At 35.4% G+C, this 18,471-nt stretch overlaps 2 protein-coding genes across 2 annotated transcripts; both read right to left on the bottom strand.

Annotated features, from left to right (window-relative positions):
- Positions 1-2,771: 2,771 nt before the first annotated feature.
- On the bottom strand, positions 2,772-4,431 carry LOC143605040 (uncharacterized). Its single transcript, XM_077081301.1, has 2 exons — positions 4,216-4,431; positions 2,772-3,665 (listed from the first exon to the last, which is right to left on the bottom strand). Exons 1-2 carry the CDS (start codon positions 4,379-4,381, stop codon positions 2,923-2,925), a joined length of 909 nt encoding a protein of 302 aa, XP_076937416.1. The 5' UTR covers positions 4,382-4,431; the 3' UTR covers positions 2,772-2,922.
- A 12,071-nt stretch (positions 4,432-16,502) lies between these two features.
- On the bottom strand, positions 16,503-17,114 carry LOC143605039 (uncharacterized). The gene has a single exon (XM_077081300.1). The coding sequence runs from the start codon at positions 17,112-17,114 to the stop codon at positions 16,503-16,505; it is 612 nt and encodes a 203-aa protein (XP_076937415.1).
- Positions 17,115-18,471: the final 1,357 nt, after the last annotated feature.

Genomic DNA, 18,471 nt, shown 5'->3' with positions numbered 1-18,471 from the left:
CCGTTTTCTCCTCTCTTCTGCCCTGCTTTTCCGGTAATATATATAATAATTCACTTATTAATTATGCTAACTTGCAATCAAGACTTAAAACAAATCATTAAAACAATAATCTTATTTATAGGTTAACTTGTGCTTGTTTAAAGTTGGTTCTTGCTTTATCTTACACCGCATCGTTTATCAAGTGAGTAATCTCGTACCTAATCCCGTTTTGCTTTTAATGTTTTGGGATGTTCATGTGTTCATACAAACTTAGAGTCTTAAACTTGTTTATGAACTTTAGTCGCGTAGTATCCCATGTGTTGAGGACGTAGACTTGGCTGTTTATTTGTATGTGTGGATCATTAACCGTCTTGTCGGTCTATTCCGCAGTTCTCATGGTACCATTAGATGAACACGGGAGAACTATCGTTTATGATTTTCTCTTTTGTTTACACATGCACAGTTTGTCTTGTTTGTGAGCTCAATTGTGAGCACTGGCAGTCTTATGAATCTTAGAGTTGGTCCCGATCAGATTACACCCTTGTTGAAAACCAGACATACACATGTTGCGCGCAGATTTATTGTTATCTATGTATTGTATTAAACTTGATTTCTCACCAACACGCAAGTGTTTGACGTTTATTTTAACACATGTTCAGGTTTGCTGAAGCTGTTTGGAGCTTGTGGACACGTAGGACGTTTTTACTTTTGGACCTAGATTAAAATGTATCAAGACAAGTTATTGCTGTTCGAATATTATGATTTATAATATATTGATTTTTAATGATCTATGTTATCTTGTGTTTACCCTGCGCGTGCGCGAATGAATGTATTTATTAAATATTGACACCCAATAGTGTCACGAGTAATGAAACAATATGTGGCGCCCCGATGTATAATCCGCCTTTGGTCGGGGTGTTACATGTGTAGTGTTAATAAACAAGAAATTAGCTTAATTTATAGGAAAACCCAAGGGAACACAATCCCTAGAAAGGGGAAAAGATCTTATCAAATCAAGCAAAAGATATTAAAAAGCACAAGAATCCAAAAGCAAAAGATATTAAAAAGATATGCCGGCAGCTGCAGGGGATGGGGAAAAGCTGACAGGTTACAGAACAAAGCATGGTAGGTGTCAGATAAAACACTGTTCAAGGCATGCAAAAGAAGATTTCAAAAGATTATGTCAGTCACTTTTTCTGCCAACCAATAGGATTGGTGCGCATGCTGCGCCAAAAGTGGCTTTTCGGACAGATGTCTGACCTAAAGTGCTCATACAAAAGATAAGATATTTCAAAAGCATACAGGCTGACTTAAACAGAAGAAAAGACTTAAGGGTCTAGCGCGAGAAGACTCGAGCGCGCGCGAGGGCGAAGGCAGACAGAACAATCCTTAGCGCGCCGCGGGAAGAACTACAATACTTAGCGCGTCGCGGGAAGAACTAAAATCCTTAGCGCGTCGCGGGAAGAACTACAATTCTTAGCGCGCCGCGGGAAGAACTACTATTCTTAGCGCGCTGCGGGAACAGTTTGCCTCGCGTATCGCAGGAACAGTTGGTCTTCGCGCAGGCTTCCTTGTAAGGAGTCTGGCGCGTGGAGCTGCGCAGACATCCTTAGGCGGGAAGAGCCAAAGGACAAGCAAAGAGTTAGGAGAAAAAGGGGTTCCAGGCTTAAGGGTTAAGCAGAGGGGCGGGACGACGACAAGAGAGAAAAAGAGGCGGGACGACGACAAGAGAGAAAAAGGGGCGGGACGGCGACAAGAGAGAAAAAGGGCGGGACGGCGGAAAGGAAATATTATTATTAGTAAGTAATATAAAAATATATATAATTTATTTAATGTTAAATTTACAAAGATTAATAATCAAATTTTAAATCATAAAAAGAATCGGATTCGAAAACGGGTACCTGGGTCGGGTCGGATTTGGGCAGATGTCACAATCCGCAAGAAGGAATATCCTTCCGCGTAAATAACCACGAGATAATGCTTCGGGACAGCTGTCAGTAACCAATCGTCTTCTAGAAGATTTGCCAAGATGCTTTCTTGGGCAATACGTGATCCTTCGGCTAATCAGTGATCCTTCGGGGAATACATGGTTAATATTACCCCTTAACCAATATCAAATGGACACGTGTCTAGGTTGTCATACATGCACATGCAACGTATAAACTGAGCCTGTCATATGAGGACGCGTGTCCAGGCGGTTATAAGAGCATCTTCTCAAATGACAGCTGGCCCAATCACCTTCCTACATCCTTCGGCTATAAATACCCTCTCGATCATCATGAGGTATTCATTCACTCCCACTGTACTCTCTCAATTTACTTAAGTGCATTATCTTCATCAGAACTGTACTTATTCTCATGTCGAAGGGTGGTTACGGGAAGACCCCCCTCTTGTTCTTCCCGTAACGAGCTCACGGTGTCTGTTTTGCAGGACTTCGTCACTGGACTTTAGGCAATTGGGTTCATATCGTGTTGACACTTAACCGTATCCTACCTTGTTGACTCATTAGATCTAGGACCCATCAGTGGGGAGTAGATTCTTGTTTCTTCATTGGCGCCATCCGTGCTTTGTTAGAACAGTAACTCATTTTAATTTCGAGTTACGATTGATTCTAGGGATTCCCTCTTTTGGTGGATGCCTAGGATCAAACCTGGGCGCTGTGGTGTTATGTATATATAGGTGTTTAGGAGTTTAGGAAAAATAGCCAGTTTGTCATTAAAAAAAAATGTAATGCAAACTTGCATAGTCTCAAAATCTCTAAATAACATATATCATTTATGATCATGATACCACCAACTTTTTACAATGTAACATTTATTCATAGATGCCAGTAAGTGTCATAGCATATGATAGATATATAATAAAAACAGCATAATACATAAGTGTAAAACACTTGCTTCAAAAGATAATTCAACAATAACACTAATATTATTATTATATAAGTCAAGGCCGGGATGTTGGCGGGCCGGGAGGGACTCCGGGAATCGGAGGCAACGAAGGCAATGGCGGTAGAGGAATCGGGAACGCTGGTGGTGGCGGTGGCGGTGGTGACGGAATCAAAGCTGGCACTGGTGGCAATGGCAGCGGTGGAAACAACGAAGCTGGCGGTGGTGTCGGTAAGACAGGCGGAAGCAATGATGGCGGTGCTGGCGTGAAGGGGAGTGGCGGGAGTGTTGGCGGTTGAAACGGAAACGGAAACCCAAATGTTTTTTGATCGGAGAGAGTAGATTTTGATGGTGTTTGGTGTGTATTGGGTGGTGGTGGGACTCCGGGGATCGGTGGAAGCTGCGGGACTACTGGCGGAATGGGTATATCGGGTACTGGTACTGGAACGGGTAGTGGAGGAAGCATGCCTCCACCTATGGGTAATGGTGGCAAGTCTTGTTTTATGGCATTTTTTTCGTTGCATAGTTGTGGTTTGAAAGTGAAGAATCCAGCTGAGAAAATGTGACTTCCGGCTTTTTTTGACTTGAAATGGATATCGGACGAGGTGGCGGTGGCGGCCACCGCGCAATATGGGTTGTTGCTGCTGATTAGTTTAACTGAACATCCTTTAACTTTGTCTATGTTTTTTCCGATGTAACCCGGTAGTTTAGCTTCGAACTCGCCTTTGTCGTTCGTCTTGACTTCTTCGTGGAATCTCGGGTTTACGCCTTCTTTGCGGCATTCCACCGCCACCGTCGCCCCTACACAAACAATTCGAGATAGACTAATAAGACTGAGTTTTAACCTAAAATACAAACAACTCCTCCTAACATGATAAACGCATAAATATTAAGAGTAGTAAGCTAAAATAATTATTATTGGTTTATAGTTTTTGAATTAAAGTAATTTATTAAGCTTCTTTACGTTTTTTTATTAGAATTATTCTATTTCAAAAGATGAATTACTACTTTAATCACTACTTTACTAATATGCTTTAGTTAAAAAATTATTTACACGTTCAGTAGATTTTAATTTTATATATACTGAATCCCACACGTATGATTTAAAGAAACAAATAATATTGTCGAATAATAACTCTTAGTAGCAAAAAGACAATGATAGAGCTATAAAACTATAATATTTTAATAATTATTCTAGTATATATACAAACAAATGACAGAATAATAATTAACTAATTGATATATCTAATAGATTATAAACTTGGTTAACAATGGTTAAACCAAAAAATAATAAAAATTTGAGAGGAATACACTAAAGAGGTCTAAGATAAAGTAGAAGATATATCCAAACCTGAGATGGTGGACTTGGGTACTTGTTGAGGGAAGCAAGTGTCACAGTACACAGTTCCGGTTAGAATGGCGGCAGAGTGGTGGTGTCTTGCACCGGAGACATCAGTGATATTGATGAAGAAACATAAGCCGACAAGCAGAATGAATGAAAAACCCCATGAACACATGTTGGAAATTGTGTGATTAATTCGATCTTCTGGTGAAGAAAGAGTAAATTGAATTTATTTATTTATAGGGGGAAAGAAGTTCACGAGACTTGGATTCATTATGTGAGTCATGCAGAAACCAGTTTAACTCCAAACTAAACTGGCAGTGAATATGTGTGTGTCCCTTGTTAAAAAACTATATTTTATTACATGATTTTTAGTAGGATTATATAATTTTAATAATAAATAGCTAAAATAACTTAGTAGTTCATGTAACAGATTAATTTTAATATACTCAAATCAGCTAAATACACTTGGACTTGTTTGAAAATTTTATGCTGAATCATTATGATATAACATACAAATCATTCAATATATTTATGAAATTTACCCATTAATTCCACATGAACCATTAATATGTGTCTTTTTAATAAACCAAACACACTTTACCTATAACTGATTCAAAGATATTATCTTAATGAAATCATTAAGGTGCTACCAAACAGTCTTTCAAACTAATGTTTTCTTAATTGCCCAATTACAACCTGAGTTTGTTTTGACTGTCTAATACTCAATTTGCCAAAATCAGGTTCACCTATATCACTCTCAGTTCAATATATTATAAACAGCCTTTTAACCCTATTTTCTTTTTGACTACTTTATTCGACTATTTTTATTTGATACATAAAACAATCAACATCAAGTATACATATATATGATTCGGTTCGAAATTAACATCTTTACTAAGATGTTAAGTTTCAGGGCGGTTCTTGTGCCGTGCAGTGACACGAGGCCCAAATTTTTAAGGGGCTCAAAAGGTTTTAGTTTGTTGTTTTAATAGATAAGCAACCCAAAAAAAAAAACACGTGAAAACTACACTACCGGGAAATCGGGAATTCGATCATCAATTGGAGAATAGGATATCATGCAAGGGCCAAGTGATCTAAGCAGGCTACGTGAATCTAATGTATGATTAGTCGATGAGTTTGACCTAATTTTATGCTTGAAAAATTGAATCTAGATCTTAGGTATTGTTTTAGTAGAAGGTATGATTTCTAAATTTATATGCTTGCAAAAGCGAATATGTTATGCTTGACATAAAAGTATGATTTTACTTTTAAAATCTTCTTAATCCTAGAAATAAAATGTAAGGGCCAAGCGATCTAAGCAGGCTACGTGAATCTAATGTATGATTAGTTAATGGTTGATTAATTTGTATATACTTTAGTTCATTTGTTTACTAGTTTTAATTGTTTATTGTGGGAACTTTGATATTTCATATGTGTTTATTGTATTTCAGGTCACAGACGTTAAAGTGCTTAATTTGGACCTGTTGAGGCACGAGATGAAGACCCGGGACGTTCAACACGTGAAACGAGAACATAATATAAAAATTCTGTTGAGAAGGCCCATCACGATACGCGATGGGCATGCCTGAAGACCCATCGCGTATCGCGATGGGATTAAAAATGATAGTTGACCAATGGTCCATCGCGTTATGCGATGGACCACAAAAGACCCCATCGCGTATCGCGATGGGTTACGAAGACGGGAAAGTTATGTCGACCTTATCATTCAGTAACCATTTCCAGGCAGTTTCCAGAGCTGAGAGAAGGCGATTCCATCATTCCAGTTCATACCGAGACCCTATTCATGCTCCAAATCATCATAATTGAAGATTCCATGATGTCGAGGCTTGGCTAATCTCTCCGATTCATTCCCGAGATGTAAAGTTTGTATTTTATTCGGTTTTTAATGTAACTAAGAACATACAATTTGTAATTATCGTTGATTGATCTATGAGTATTGATATTTAGTATTGCTGTGCATTCAATCGGTTTAGGTTTAAGTTTATCAGAACGATTAGTTTGTCGGTTGCTATAGTAATTGCTCATAGGGTTGATTTAACTAAATTGAATACAACAAAGCACACAATTGCCCTTAGTTGAGTCACACTGGCAGAGACCGTTTGATAACCAGTGTCGTGTGTTAGCGATTGTTGGTGCCTAAGTAACTCGTTAATCAGTCTTTAGTCAGTCTGTGATAATTAATCGGTTAGATTGAATGAGAAACTGTTAAATTACATTCTTGAACCCCGGGGATGATTCAACTTTGTTAATTGCTTGAATTTGTGAAATTGATTAATCAGTATTAAAACCAACTTAATTGCTTGTGTGATCAGCACTAAAACTCATTACTTCATAATATTAGAAATTAGTTACACGATTACATTGACCACATACTCCTTGTGTTCGACACCATACTTACCCTAGCTTGCTAAGGTGATTAGGAACTGATATTAATTGTTTTTTACTAGATTGCGACAGTCTAGCATCATTAGTCGATGAGTTTGACCTAATTTTATGCTTGAAAAATTGAATCTGGATTTTAGGTATTGTTTTAGTAGAAGGTATGATTTATAATTTTATATGCTTGCAAAATCGAATAGGTTATGCTTGACACAAAAGTATGATTTTACTTTTAATTTCTTCTTAATTCTAGAAATAAAATGAGTTTTTTAGTTTATAGGTAGTTTGATGATGAAATTTTTGGATTGTTTCATCCAGACTCTTTTCTTCCAAATTGAAACCGATTATTTCTGTGAAGTTATTATTATTATTATTATTAACTTAATTGAGGGAAAATGTTTTGTGTTGGTTTAATAGGAGCTTGTATAATAATATTTAAGTTTTTTTTTTGTTTAAACATGTTACTTTTTTATTTGATGATGAATTTATATGAATCTCATATGAGTTTTGAGTTTGCTCTAGAGTTGTTTTTTTTGGTGGGGGGGGGGGGTGTTTGATTTGCTTTTTAATGATTGAAGTTGTTAAAAGTCTTATTTACGATCGACAAGGTTCCAAGATAGACTTAATGGATTGGCAATGATATCTAATGAAAATGAAATAGAAGACTTGATCGATAGCTTAGCTTCCCAAAACGCTAGGAGAGCCTCAAGATTCGTTTACGTTCCACCATTTTGTTACACTACTTTTGTTTTGTTTATTTATTATAATTGTATTCGTATCATGATTTTTTGATATATAATTGATGAGTTTATATTATTATAAGGAGGAGGCCCGGAATTTATCTCACACAAAGCCTAAATTTTTTTTATCATTCTCGAAGACGTGCCTGCTAGGTTTAAGATAGGGTAAATCTAGCTTGTTTTTGTGAAACTTTGTTTTATCTTTTAAATAAATAAAAAATAATACTAGCAACAAATAATTAGAAAGGTAAACTTAGTTGTATTTTTTAGTCATTTCCGACTTTAATAATTATATTATTTTGTTGGTATGTAGCGGGATTGCGGGTATTCGCCAAAGAGTGCAAATGGGACCCAAATGGTTCACGGGGGTGCTAAGTTGGCCACAAATTCCATGAGGCTGTCAGGCTAAGGGTTTGATTCATGGCCATGGTCATGGCTATCCTTTCAACATTCTTAGATAACATATATAGCCAGCCATTCACCCATCACCCATCTACTATCTTTACACGTGTCTAAAGATAAGTTAAAGGTATATTTTTATAGTTTTATTTATCATTTTGTTAAATATTGTTACCCACTATCATCACTTTTTTGTAATCTTAATATATGTGTAATTAGTCAATGATAAGTATCTATGTGCGCCAGAGAAGGCCCAACCCGTATTCTCAAAACCACCTTTCGATCGAGTTTGACTATTTGTTGCTTGGTTATTGTCTTAAGATGTTGAGACGGGTGTTCTTTGATCCGGATGGTCATCCTTGAGCATTAGTGAGTGCATTACGGATGAGGAATCTTCCGTACCACGTTGATAAGATTAGGTCTTTGTTTGATACATATAGTTGTCTGTTGTATTTGACTGTCTTTATTAGTTAGTCGTTCGTTCGTATATACATACACACATGTAATTTGTTTGACTATATGAAAATAAACAAAAAAAGTCCCTACTTCTCACAAATAGGCATGGTATTAGGTCAAATCTTTGATTTCGCTCGATTACCCCATTCATCTTATTTGATTTCAAATGTGATTTGTCAGCTTAGTTTTCTCTTTTTGTCGTAAGGTATGCTTTCTAAATTCAATACATTTTTCAATTTCCGTATCTTTTTATCGATCTCAACTTGACCAATTGTCAATCTTATTTGTTTCGATTCTCCATCTTGTTCCTCTAGCTTGTTTGTTTGAATCATTCTAACTTGTTCTTTAAAAGAGCTAAAGCAAGATAGAAATTGAATAGATCAAGCATGCTTTTCAATATACAAAAAAAAATTCCCATTTTAATGAAAACTTTATGGATTATATATAAAGGTTAAAACACACTTTTTACAAAGCTCAAAATCTGACGAAAAAGACTAAGAAGATAAAACTTACCAAAACATAATGTTCGTAAACACACAGCTTAAGATTGAGGACAAGACGCCCAAGATTGCTCGGACGGTTATAAGATTGAGGACAAGACGCCCAAGATTGTTGGACCAACCGTCCGAGCAACTGTGGTAGATGTAGTCACTAGATTTTTGGGTTTTTGTTTTGTGTCTCATATGTTGGTGTAGTGTACTAGTGCTATGCGTAGTATGGTGATCATTACTCCGGCCTACATAAAATAAACATTAATCATACATACACATTACACACTACTCAACAAAGATTCTAAGGAAATAAATCACCGAAGGAAATAACACGACTCCATGACTTGATACAATATTGTTTTCTTACGAATCATAGTTAGACATAACAAGATAGAATGATTGCTATAATCTTTTTAAGAAAATAATAATATAAAAGCAATATGAGTTGATGCAATATTATGTTTTTATGGAATAAAAGGGACATTTTTGTTTATAAGTGGAAGCTTCTTTTCTTCTTCATGGGAATTAAATTTTTGTCCATTGGCAATGGCATTATAACAATATAACAATACGTCTTATTCCTTCACTCATGAGGATGGAATTAGATAATATTATTAAAAAAATGATAAATATAGCTCTTAAGAATATGGCTAACAAGATTATCATATTTAAGCATCCATAATGCCATGTTTTCAGATTATCAGTCTAATTAACACGATTTTTGGGATAAATTCTAGTTCAAACAATTCATTAGTCCTTATAACCACACGTACATTTTATATAGGTTATATCTATATAATCTTAAATATATATAAACGAAACATTTAAAAGCTCTCTGGTTGCTCCCTACATTTTTTCAAGCCATCAGATTGCATTATTTGTAAATAAAGGTTTCTTATGCATTTAACCCGAATTCACGGGTATGAGTCTCACAAAACCCAGATAATCCTTAAACGGGTTATAACATCTCATTAAATTAAAATTAATCTCACCAAATATTTGATATGAAAATCATATACAATAGGGATATACTAAAAATTAATATCTGATTTTTTTAACAAAAAGATGTTATTTATAATTAAGAAAATTAAGTTAAAAATTAAGCGGGTCATGAGTCTAGTCAAACCTATATAGTTTTTAAACATGTTATAACATCTCATTTATTTGTGAAACCATTTCATAACCAAATCCTAAGTATATAACTTCTCTACAATATATAAAATTAAAATCCAAAACGTATATATAAATATTAGACACGAATAATATAAAACAACCACGTAACACGAGAGATAAAAACTAGTATAATAATAAAGCTTACAAGTGAATAGATTCACTATCCATCCTTAGTGAAGGATAAAAGTCACACTTGTTTTTTAAATTGTTAATGCAATGGTGTATACTTTGTGAAAAACATCAAATTGTTAATGCAAGGTGTTGGATTGCGAGTCAAGGAATGAAATGTACCTAATTTTGGATAGAAATATGGTATGGCTATGTAAAGCAGAAATTCAAAGTAAAAGAATATCAAATATGTCACTTAGGAAGGGAAACATCAGGTTTCGAAGACGGAACTTTTTGTTAGAAGGATAGACTTGTAACCTCCGGTATTTAAAATATCAATATGGATGTAGATGGGCTTAAGTTGAATAATCAAGGGTCTATGATAAACGGGCTTGAGGGTGGGCTTTGGAAAAACCCATGGTTTATATAACAAAGCATTAAATATATGGAGGAAAAATTACCACATTTACACATTGGAAAACACATACAAGCTCTCACCTCACTTAAACGAGTGTTTGGTTTCGCCCAGGATTCAATATACGAAGACAACAATGTTCAAATCCGTTCATTACATCAAGGAAAAGTGAGAGGACCGGTATCAAACAACATCTACAAGTTCGGATTCTAGCTCCGTTCACATTCATGATACGTTTCGTTAATAAGGTGTCTTTAACGAGCTTAGAATTTGTTGGAAAGATATAGAATGTTAGATCGGGTCTTGTAGATCATGAAAGTATAGATCTTGAATTCTTGATCTTATAACCAACCTAGGACCTAGATCTCGTCACTTGACATGGTAGAACTGGATGACGGTAGGTGCAAGTTTCTCCACTTGCAACCTCTATTGCATCGATGGTGGTCTAACTAAAATATCTAAGTCAAATAGGTTGGTCAAGTAACAAGTAAAAAATGTCGGTCTCTTATACGGGTAAGAACTTTACATATGTGTAGGTGTTTGGATTCGATACACATCTACCTGTTAAGATGTTGAGATGAGTTAAGTTGGAATCGTTTGTCGGCTTGGTAAAATCAAAGGACCACAAGTGAGAATTTCTCCAACCTCTATTGCAGTCATGTCGGTCTAATAGACATATCTCAACCAAACAGGTTGGTCGAGTAACAAGTAAAATTTGTTGGCTTTTTATATGGGTAAAAGTTGTGTTATTTTGAAACACAATTTGCCAAGTATTGTTTAGCGAGTCTAACGTGACAACTTTTTATACTTGTCAGAGACTCAGAGTAGATACGGATAAGAGTTAAGAGTTAAGTTTACCCCGAAACACATTTTGCGCCCAATATTGTTGCATACCTAACTCATGCAATAAGTGATAAGTAGGATGCTGAAGAAAAGAAAATGCAAGGCAATCAAAGAAAGAAGTCGACAATATTAGAGAGGTCATAAAACAAGTCGACAATTTGTTTTCCCTTTATAATTGACGACAACAAGTAAATGCATGAATTCTTGGAGAGGTTTCAAAATTCAAGATTTCAATTCATCGTCTTTATTCTTTAATGAAGTTGATGATATGAGATTTGGTGTATTTTAATTTTTCTGTTATGCATGCTAGGCTAGTTATCTTGTAGTAATTACAATGGTATGGGAGATTTTATATTCAGTTGTTGTAAATATACACAAGTGTTGTAAATATTGTCATAATCATATAAAGTCGGTTGTGTGTTATAGTTCAACAAGATAATTGTATCAAGTCGTAGTGAATACTACAACGTTATAGTTGATAACATTTTGAGAACGTTGTTTTAGCTCAATGAATTAATTAAAGTGTTTTTGTTCATTACAATGTTATATTCTAATGAATTAACGTGTTTTAGTTTGATAAATTAGAGTGCATTTTAGTTCATTGTTAGACACATGGTATAACGAGAAAATGTTACACTCAAGATCTACATGAAATATTTTGTGTTTATTACAAAGAATGATTCTTGTGAAATGACTACTCAAGACGGTTGATACTTTAGATGAAGATAATAAGAGCATACCATAGTGTGTTTTAATTCGTGATTGATTCTCAACAATATTGTGTTTTAGTTATTGATGTTGTTACTGGTGTGTTTTACTTCTTTTGTGTTTTGATGATCAAAGGAGGGCTTAAGAGGGAAAATCAACATATTGTGTTTTAGTTGATCATGATGTTTAACATTTTGTGTTTTAGTTCATAATGTTCAACATATTGTTTGCTAGATTCAATAAAGATAACTAAGCAACATATTGTGATTTAGTTCATGATGTTGTTCATGGATGTTTCACTGTGTTTTAGTTCTTTTGCGTTATGATAATTAAAGGACTCAAGAGAGAAAAATTCAACATATTATGATGTTCAACACATTGTTCGCTGATAAAAAGAAAAGATGAACATATTGTGCATAAGATCCGATCGTGTCAAAGAAAGTAGTTTGTATATTTAACAAACGGCTACAAACATGGGTGAAAGTTGTGATGATGATATTCATGAGTTATGATAAATACAAAGGAGGCGTTTAAAGTTCAAGTGCTCTTACAAATCAGGACTGAATAGTGAAAGAAAGAAATAAAAGGGATACTATAAAGAAATGAAATAAAATTGGGATGGTTTGATGAAAAACTATTCCAGAAAATATAGTATTTTGTCTTGTGGGAAATGATGTCTTGGCTATGCTCATTTCCACCAATTCTTTGTAGGGGTCACGATGAGTGAGAAAATAAAAAAAGAAAAGGAAAGAAACAAATTAGTGGAGATTTGAGATTATGGAGACCCAGTGACTTTAAAATGGAATTATAACTTTTCAAGTTGGAATATGATGATAACAAGTTTGTTATAAAAATATAATGTTTGGCTTTTCTTTCTTGCATTGGTCAAGGACATAGATGGATGCGTAGTTTAAAAAAAAAAAGAAAAGACAGGCCTCTTATTTATTTATTTTTAAATAGCCAGTCATATATGAGAACAAAGTAACAATTATCTTGTTAATGGTCTTCGCCGTGTTGGTTAAATCAAATGGTGTGTTTTACAATAAAATATGGAATACCTAAATTAGACATAGAAATACTTTAAAATTTGGCGGAGCTACCACAATTTTGAAGTTACATAAATATTGAATACTTAAATTACGACATCAAATAGGAATGCAAATTATGTTAATCAACGGGAAAATGTGGAATTTGTGTGTTATAGTTGGACCAAATCGTCTATGGCGTGTTACACATGGTTCATCTCATTCAAAGCTTTTCATCGACTCATAATGAGCTCTGTAATTTCATTCGTAGCAATTATGCGATTTCTACCATATTTTCCACTTTCATGTTGGGGTATTAGGGGTGTATGGAAACTAAGGATGATATTGGTACCCGCATTGGTACAAGAAATACCAATTATGAATTTATGAAAAAGTGTGTACCGAATCCATCGGCACGATTACTTGCTATCAAATGTTGATCTTTATATGGTATCGACACCAAGCCGGTACTGGAAATACCAATTCCGAACTACTAAAAAAGTGGGCGTCGAATCCATTGGTACGATACCATTACTTGTTTCAACATGTTTAATCTTTATACGGCATCGGTACCGATACCGAAAATACTAATACCAAATTTTTGAAAAAGTGGATACCGAACACCGTATCAAATCTATCGTTATACATTTTCGGTACTCGGAAATGTTAATCTCTAAGGAAGATTACGGAGAATAAAACAATCAATGATGCATTGGTATCTCATATTTAAAAAATTCCACAAAAATTTATTAGTAGTGCATGAAGATCATAATCTCTCTACTATCATTATTTTCATTATTAAACTGCAGTTAATTAATAATAAAATATCCCATTATTTACCAACCAAGGTCTACGTCACCTCTCAATTATTGTGGCCATGACTATCCCACCCAACTAAAACCATATAATCAATTCACAAACATTAATTGATCCAAAGTAAATTAACCAAGATGTTCAATGGACGAACAAGCACCACTACCATCTTATCACTAACACTCATCATGCTCATGATGATGATAATGATCAAAGACTGCCACGGATGGACTGCGGCTAATTGCAACGGCAGCACCGCGGCCGAGTGCCAGCTTCTGGTGGACGAAGACCAAGAGTTTATGATGGACACTGAAGAACATAGACGGATTCTGGCGGGAAACGGAGGTCATATCAGTTATGATGCTCTACATAAGAATAATCCGGCTTGTGGGAACAACTGTGCTGGCAGATATGATCCTCGTGGTAGGAAATGCAAGTTATATGATTATTCATGCAAGTGATTGATTATATATATGGGAATGTTTTGGTTTGTGTTTGTGGGTGATGTTGTGATGCTTTAATTTGCTTTACAGTTTGATATTGGATCTTGAATAAATTTTGATGATATATGAAATGGTATATCATTTGTGGTAATTACTAATTACTGTCTGGCGACCAAGGGAATTTGGTTGTGTTGGTGTTGTAATGCTTTAATTTGCTTTGGTTTTAATAATTGATTGGTTTCTTACAAAGGATATTCAATTCTAAAAAATAAAATGAAATGGCCACTGATTTCCTCACAAGCACTGCCGCCACCACCGTCATCAAGGAGACTTGTGTTGAAAGTAATTCTGATCTCAACAGTGCACTTAAAAAAATACGTATGTTATGCGATATTGCTACAACTAATTAAGGTGATAATTTCATTACATACAATTTAAGCGTGTCAATTTTGGTATGCTATCAAACTGGTGCAATGTATAGGATATTGTTTTTATTTAGTTTATTCTCTATTACTACTATGTAATCCCTTTCATGTTTAAGGGATCTCTTTTTCTATCTATGATATAATTCTCTTGAAAGATTAATACAATAAACCAATTTCTATATGGTATCAGAGCATTTACTTGATCCACTACCTTAACCCTAAACCAACTGCCGCCGTCCTCCTTCACCATGGCCGGCGACAAACCAGCCAATCAAAACACCAAAACGAACAACGAAACAAACCGCTATTCCCCCTTAAGACACCTGAAGACCTTTAGAAAATCATAATCTGGTTTTTTATTCCAAATTATCTCAAGGGGTTTTATCCTTTATGACTTTGGAAGGAAATCAGTTAATAACATATGTCGCGGTTAAAATACATTCGCCCCAAAATCTTTTAGGAAGACTTGCACCAATTCTTAAGGCATGAGCCGTGTCAAGTAGGTGCCTGTGCTTCTGTTCAACAACCCCATATTGTTGAGGGATATGAGGACATGAGGTTTCTAACAAAATTCCCTTTTCACAATAAAATTCTAACATATCGTTAGAAATGAATTCCCCACCATTGTCACATCTTACCCTCTTAATTTGTTTTCCAAATTTAACTTCAACCATCTTATGAAAACTTTTGATACATTGGTTAGCTTCACTTTTATGTTTAAGAAGAAAAGTACACACGACCCTACTAAAGTCGTCAACTATTGTAAGGAAATAGCTAGCCATTGTGTATGACGATACCCGATTAACCTCCCCAAATATCACAATGAATTAATTCAAAACAAGAAGTAGTCTTAATAAAATGGAAGGAAAAGGCAATCTAGTGTGTTTTGCTCTAGAACAAGAGTCACAAAAATTACCAAAATCAAACGTACTACTTTTGAGAAACTGTATTCTAGCAAGTTATCCTTTTGAAGCATGACCAAGTCTTCTGTGCCATGTCTCAATCGTGGCAGTCATAGCCTTTCTCTCTTGAATCATCTTAATCTGGTACAACCCCCCTTCGCATCTACTCGCTCTAATCAAGTTCCTCCTCTGGAGACCCTTCATAACACAGAAGTTAGGGAAGAAGAATATGCAACATTGAAGGTCACGGCTAAGACGACTAACAGAAAGAAGGTTGCATTTAAAATCGGGAATATAAAGAACCCCTTTCACTTTGACTCCACCCGGAAACACATATTCCCCTTTTCCTTTAACGGGAATTATTTCGCCGTTTGGAATGATAACAGGCGGCTGAAGGGGAGTGTCCCTTCGATTAGTGAGAATGTTTAATAAATAAGTAATATACTCGGTGCAACCCGAATCAAGGATCCACTCACCTTCATCGTCTTCTTTAAGAGCTATATTGACAACTGGTTTTGTACCTTCAGTTTTACCTTCTCCACTAAAGTGCCTTAAGAATAGTTGGTAATCTTTGATGCTCAAACCTGGAATAGGACTTGAATCGGTTTCGACACATGCAGCCTTAGACTTTGCTTTTTCTCCTTTCTTCCCAGCCCACCACTTCGGATATCCGAACAATTTAAAACAACCCTCACGTTTATGACCGTCTTTATCACAAAAGGTGAAATGTTTGTTCGCTTCCTTTGCGGTCTTCACATCGTATTTTTCTTTATTTCGACCCGTATAGAGTTTTGAGTGGAGGCCGATCCACATTTCTTCATGTGAGTTTGAAACACAGCGGAATCTACACTGTTCTTTTTCCCATGGACACCACCCTTTGTTGTTCATCCTCCGATAAAAGAATGAATGCTTCTTTCAAGGTGGGAGTTGGTTTTATGGCCAAGATTTGAGTTCAGATTATTAAAAAACCATTGTCAAACCTGAGAAGGAATTCGAACAATTTCTCTTTGTCCTTCTGATCTGAAAACTTTTTCCTCATATCACACACACAACCTTTGCATGAACATATGTGTGTAGAAAAAACAGAACTCATCTCATCCCAAAACATCCTCAACCGTGCATAGTATGTCGAGACCGAGGCACGGTCTTGCTTGGTGTTGGACAACAACTGCTTTATCTCATATGCTTTAGGCGCATTCTCCTTTCCGAAACGTTCTTGAAGATCGTTCCACATTTCTTGTGCGGATTTGGCATATTTCACGGACACTCGGATCTCCTTTTCCATGGCTGCAGTCAGCCAACCTTTGATTATGGCGTCGCACCTCAACACCGCCATATGATTCTGGTGCGACTTTTCTGGTTTTTCAAGGGTTCCGTCAACAATCCCGATCTTGTTTTTGGCGAATAGGAGGTTCTCCCTCTCCTGTAACCAATCGAGATAGTCGCCATCATTTAGAATTTCATTGACATGGACTTGTCGTGGGTAGTCGGATGGGCGAAGTTCTGCAAAAGGAGATTCAAGCCCTTGAGAAAAATGGTACTTGGACCTTGGAACAACTACCATAAGGAAAGAAAGCCATCGACTCGAAGTGGCTCTACAAAATCAAATTCAAACCAAATGGCGAAGTAGAAAGGCTTAAAGCTCGTCTTGTTGCGAAGGGATTCACTCAAATGGAAGGAGTTGGTTATCATGATACTTTTGCACCCATAGCTAAATTAGTTATGGTTAGAACATTGTTAGCCATGGCCGGGAAAAGAAATTGGATAATTATAACATCCCAAAATTCTTCACATATAATTTTTATAAAAGATTTGCTAGTGTATTGTAGAGAAGAACTTTTAGATAAAGTTAAGATAATGGATAAGTAAAAATACAAGCTAATTTTAAATTAGTTGAAGGACCATTTGTAACTAATGGATAAACTAACTAAAACCTGGGCACACATGGTGCCTGGTAGCCACGTATTTCTAGTTCATAAAACGAAAATGTATGGGGGTGTGGGTGAGAGGTTGTTGAAGAAGAAGATCAAAGGGAAAGCTTGGAGGAGAAGATTGATATTATAAGGAATTGTGGCTGGAAACAGGGTCGGCTCCGAAAATGCAAAATTTTTTTTTGGCCTTAACTAAAAGAAACATTTTGTTGGGTTTAAAAATTTTGATTTTAAATGAGCTTATTTGATTATGATTTGAGTTGTGTAAAAATATTTTTGTATAAAAATAAGAGTAAAAATGTCTCAAATAAGACTAGAACCCACAACCTTTTGGTTAGATGTCATACTCCTTTACCACTATACCAAACTAGTGGTTATGTAATTATTTTGAAACATTGATTATACATATTTTTTCATAAAAATATAATTTTTTTTGAAAAAAAAATTTCGGATCTAACGAGGTGTCGGACCTATGGTCGTCGACTACCCTGCCATACTTTTAGGCCGGCCCTGGCTGGAAATCCATCGAATTCGAGAAACTAGTCATCTTTAGTGAATTGTAATGTTGAAGAATCCATGGTAACTATTATCCCTCTTTATATTTTCTTCCATTGTTGGTCTAATAAGCTTGCATGTGAGTTTTAAATCCATGACATTGGTTATTGTATGATGTTTAGTTCTTAAACTTCATAGTTTATGCTTATACGTGATTGGAAACCATCAATTTGATGATGGTTTAGTTTGGTTTAATAATTGATGAATCATAAAATTAAGGTTCTTGATTCAGTTTGGGGCTTTTAGAAGTTTAATGGTTTAGGTCTCTTATGATGACTTCGTGAATTTAGAAGTGTTCTTGACATATCTTAGTCTATGATTAAGGGTGGCAAACCCAACCCAAATGGATTGTTTTGGGTTAAGATGAATAAACTTTAAAAGTAAAATGAGTTATGATAGATCATAAAAATTCTTCAAGTGGGTCAGGATGGGTTG

The sequence above is a fragment of the Bidens hawaiensis genome, unplaced genomic scaffold (genome assembly GCF_021521415.1).
Source record: "Bidens hawaiensis isolate Kalapana, Puna unplaced genomic scaffold, B.hawaiensis_p1.1 tig00067740_1, whole genome shotgun sequence".
Lineage (NCBI taxonomy): Eukaryota > Viridiplantae > Streptophyta > Magnoliopsida > Asterales > Asteraceae > Bidens > Bidens hawaiensis.
The sequence above is the reverse complement of the archived record's forward strand: the minus strand, read 5'-3'. Positions and strand labels throughout refer to the sequence as shown.

Coding starts and splice junctions, on each gene's coding strand:
- LOC143605040 (XM_077081301.1), bottom strand. CDS start 4,381: ATGTGTTCATGGGGTTTTTCATTCATTCTGCTTGTCGGCTTATGTTTC. Junction 3,666..4,215: donor ACCCAAGTCCACCATCTCAG/GTTTGGATATAT, acceptor TTGTTTGTGTAG/GGGCGACGGTGGCGGTGGAA.
- LOC143605039 (XM_077081300.1), bottom strand. CDS start 17,114: ATGGTAGTTGTTCCAAGGTCCAAGTACCATTTTTCTCAAGGGCTTGAA.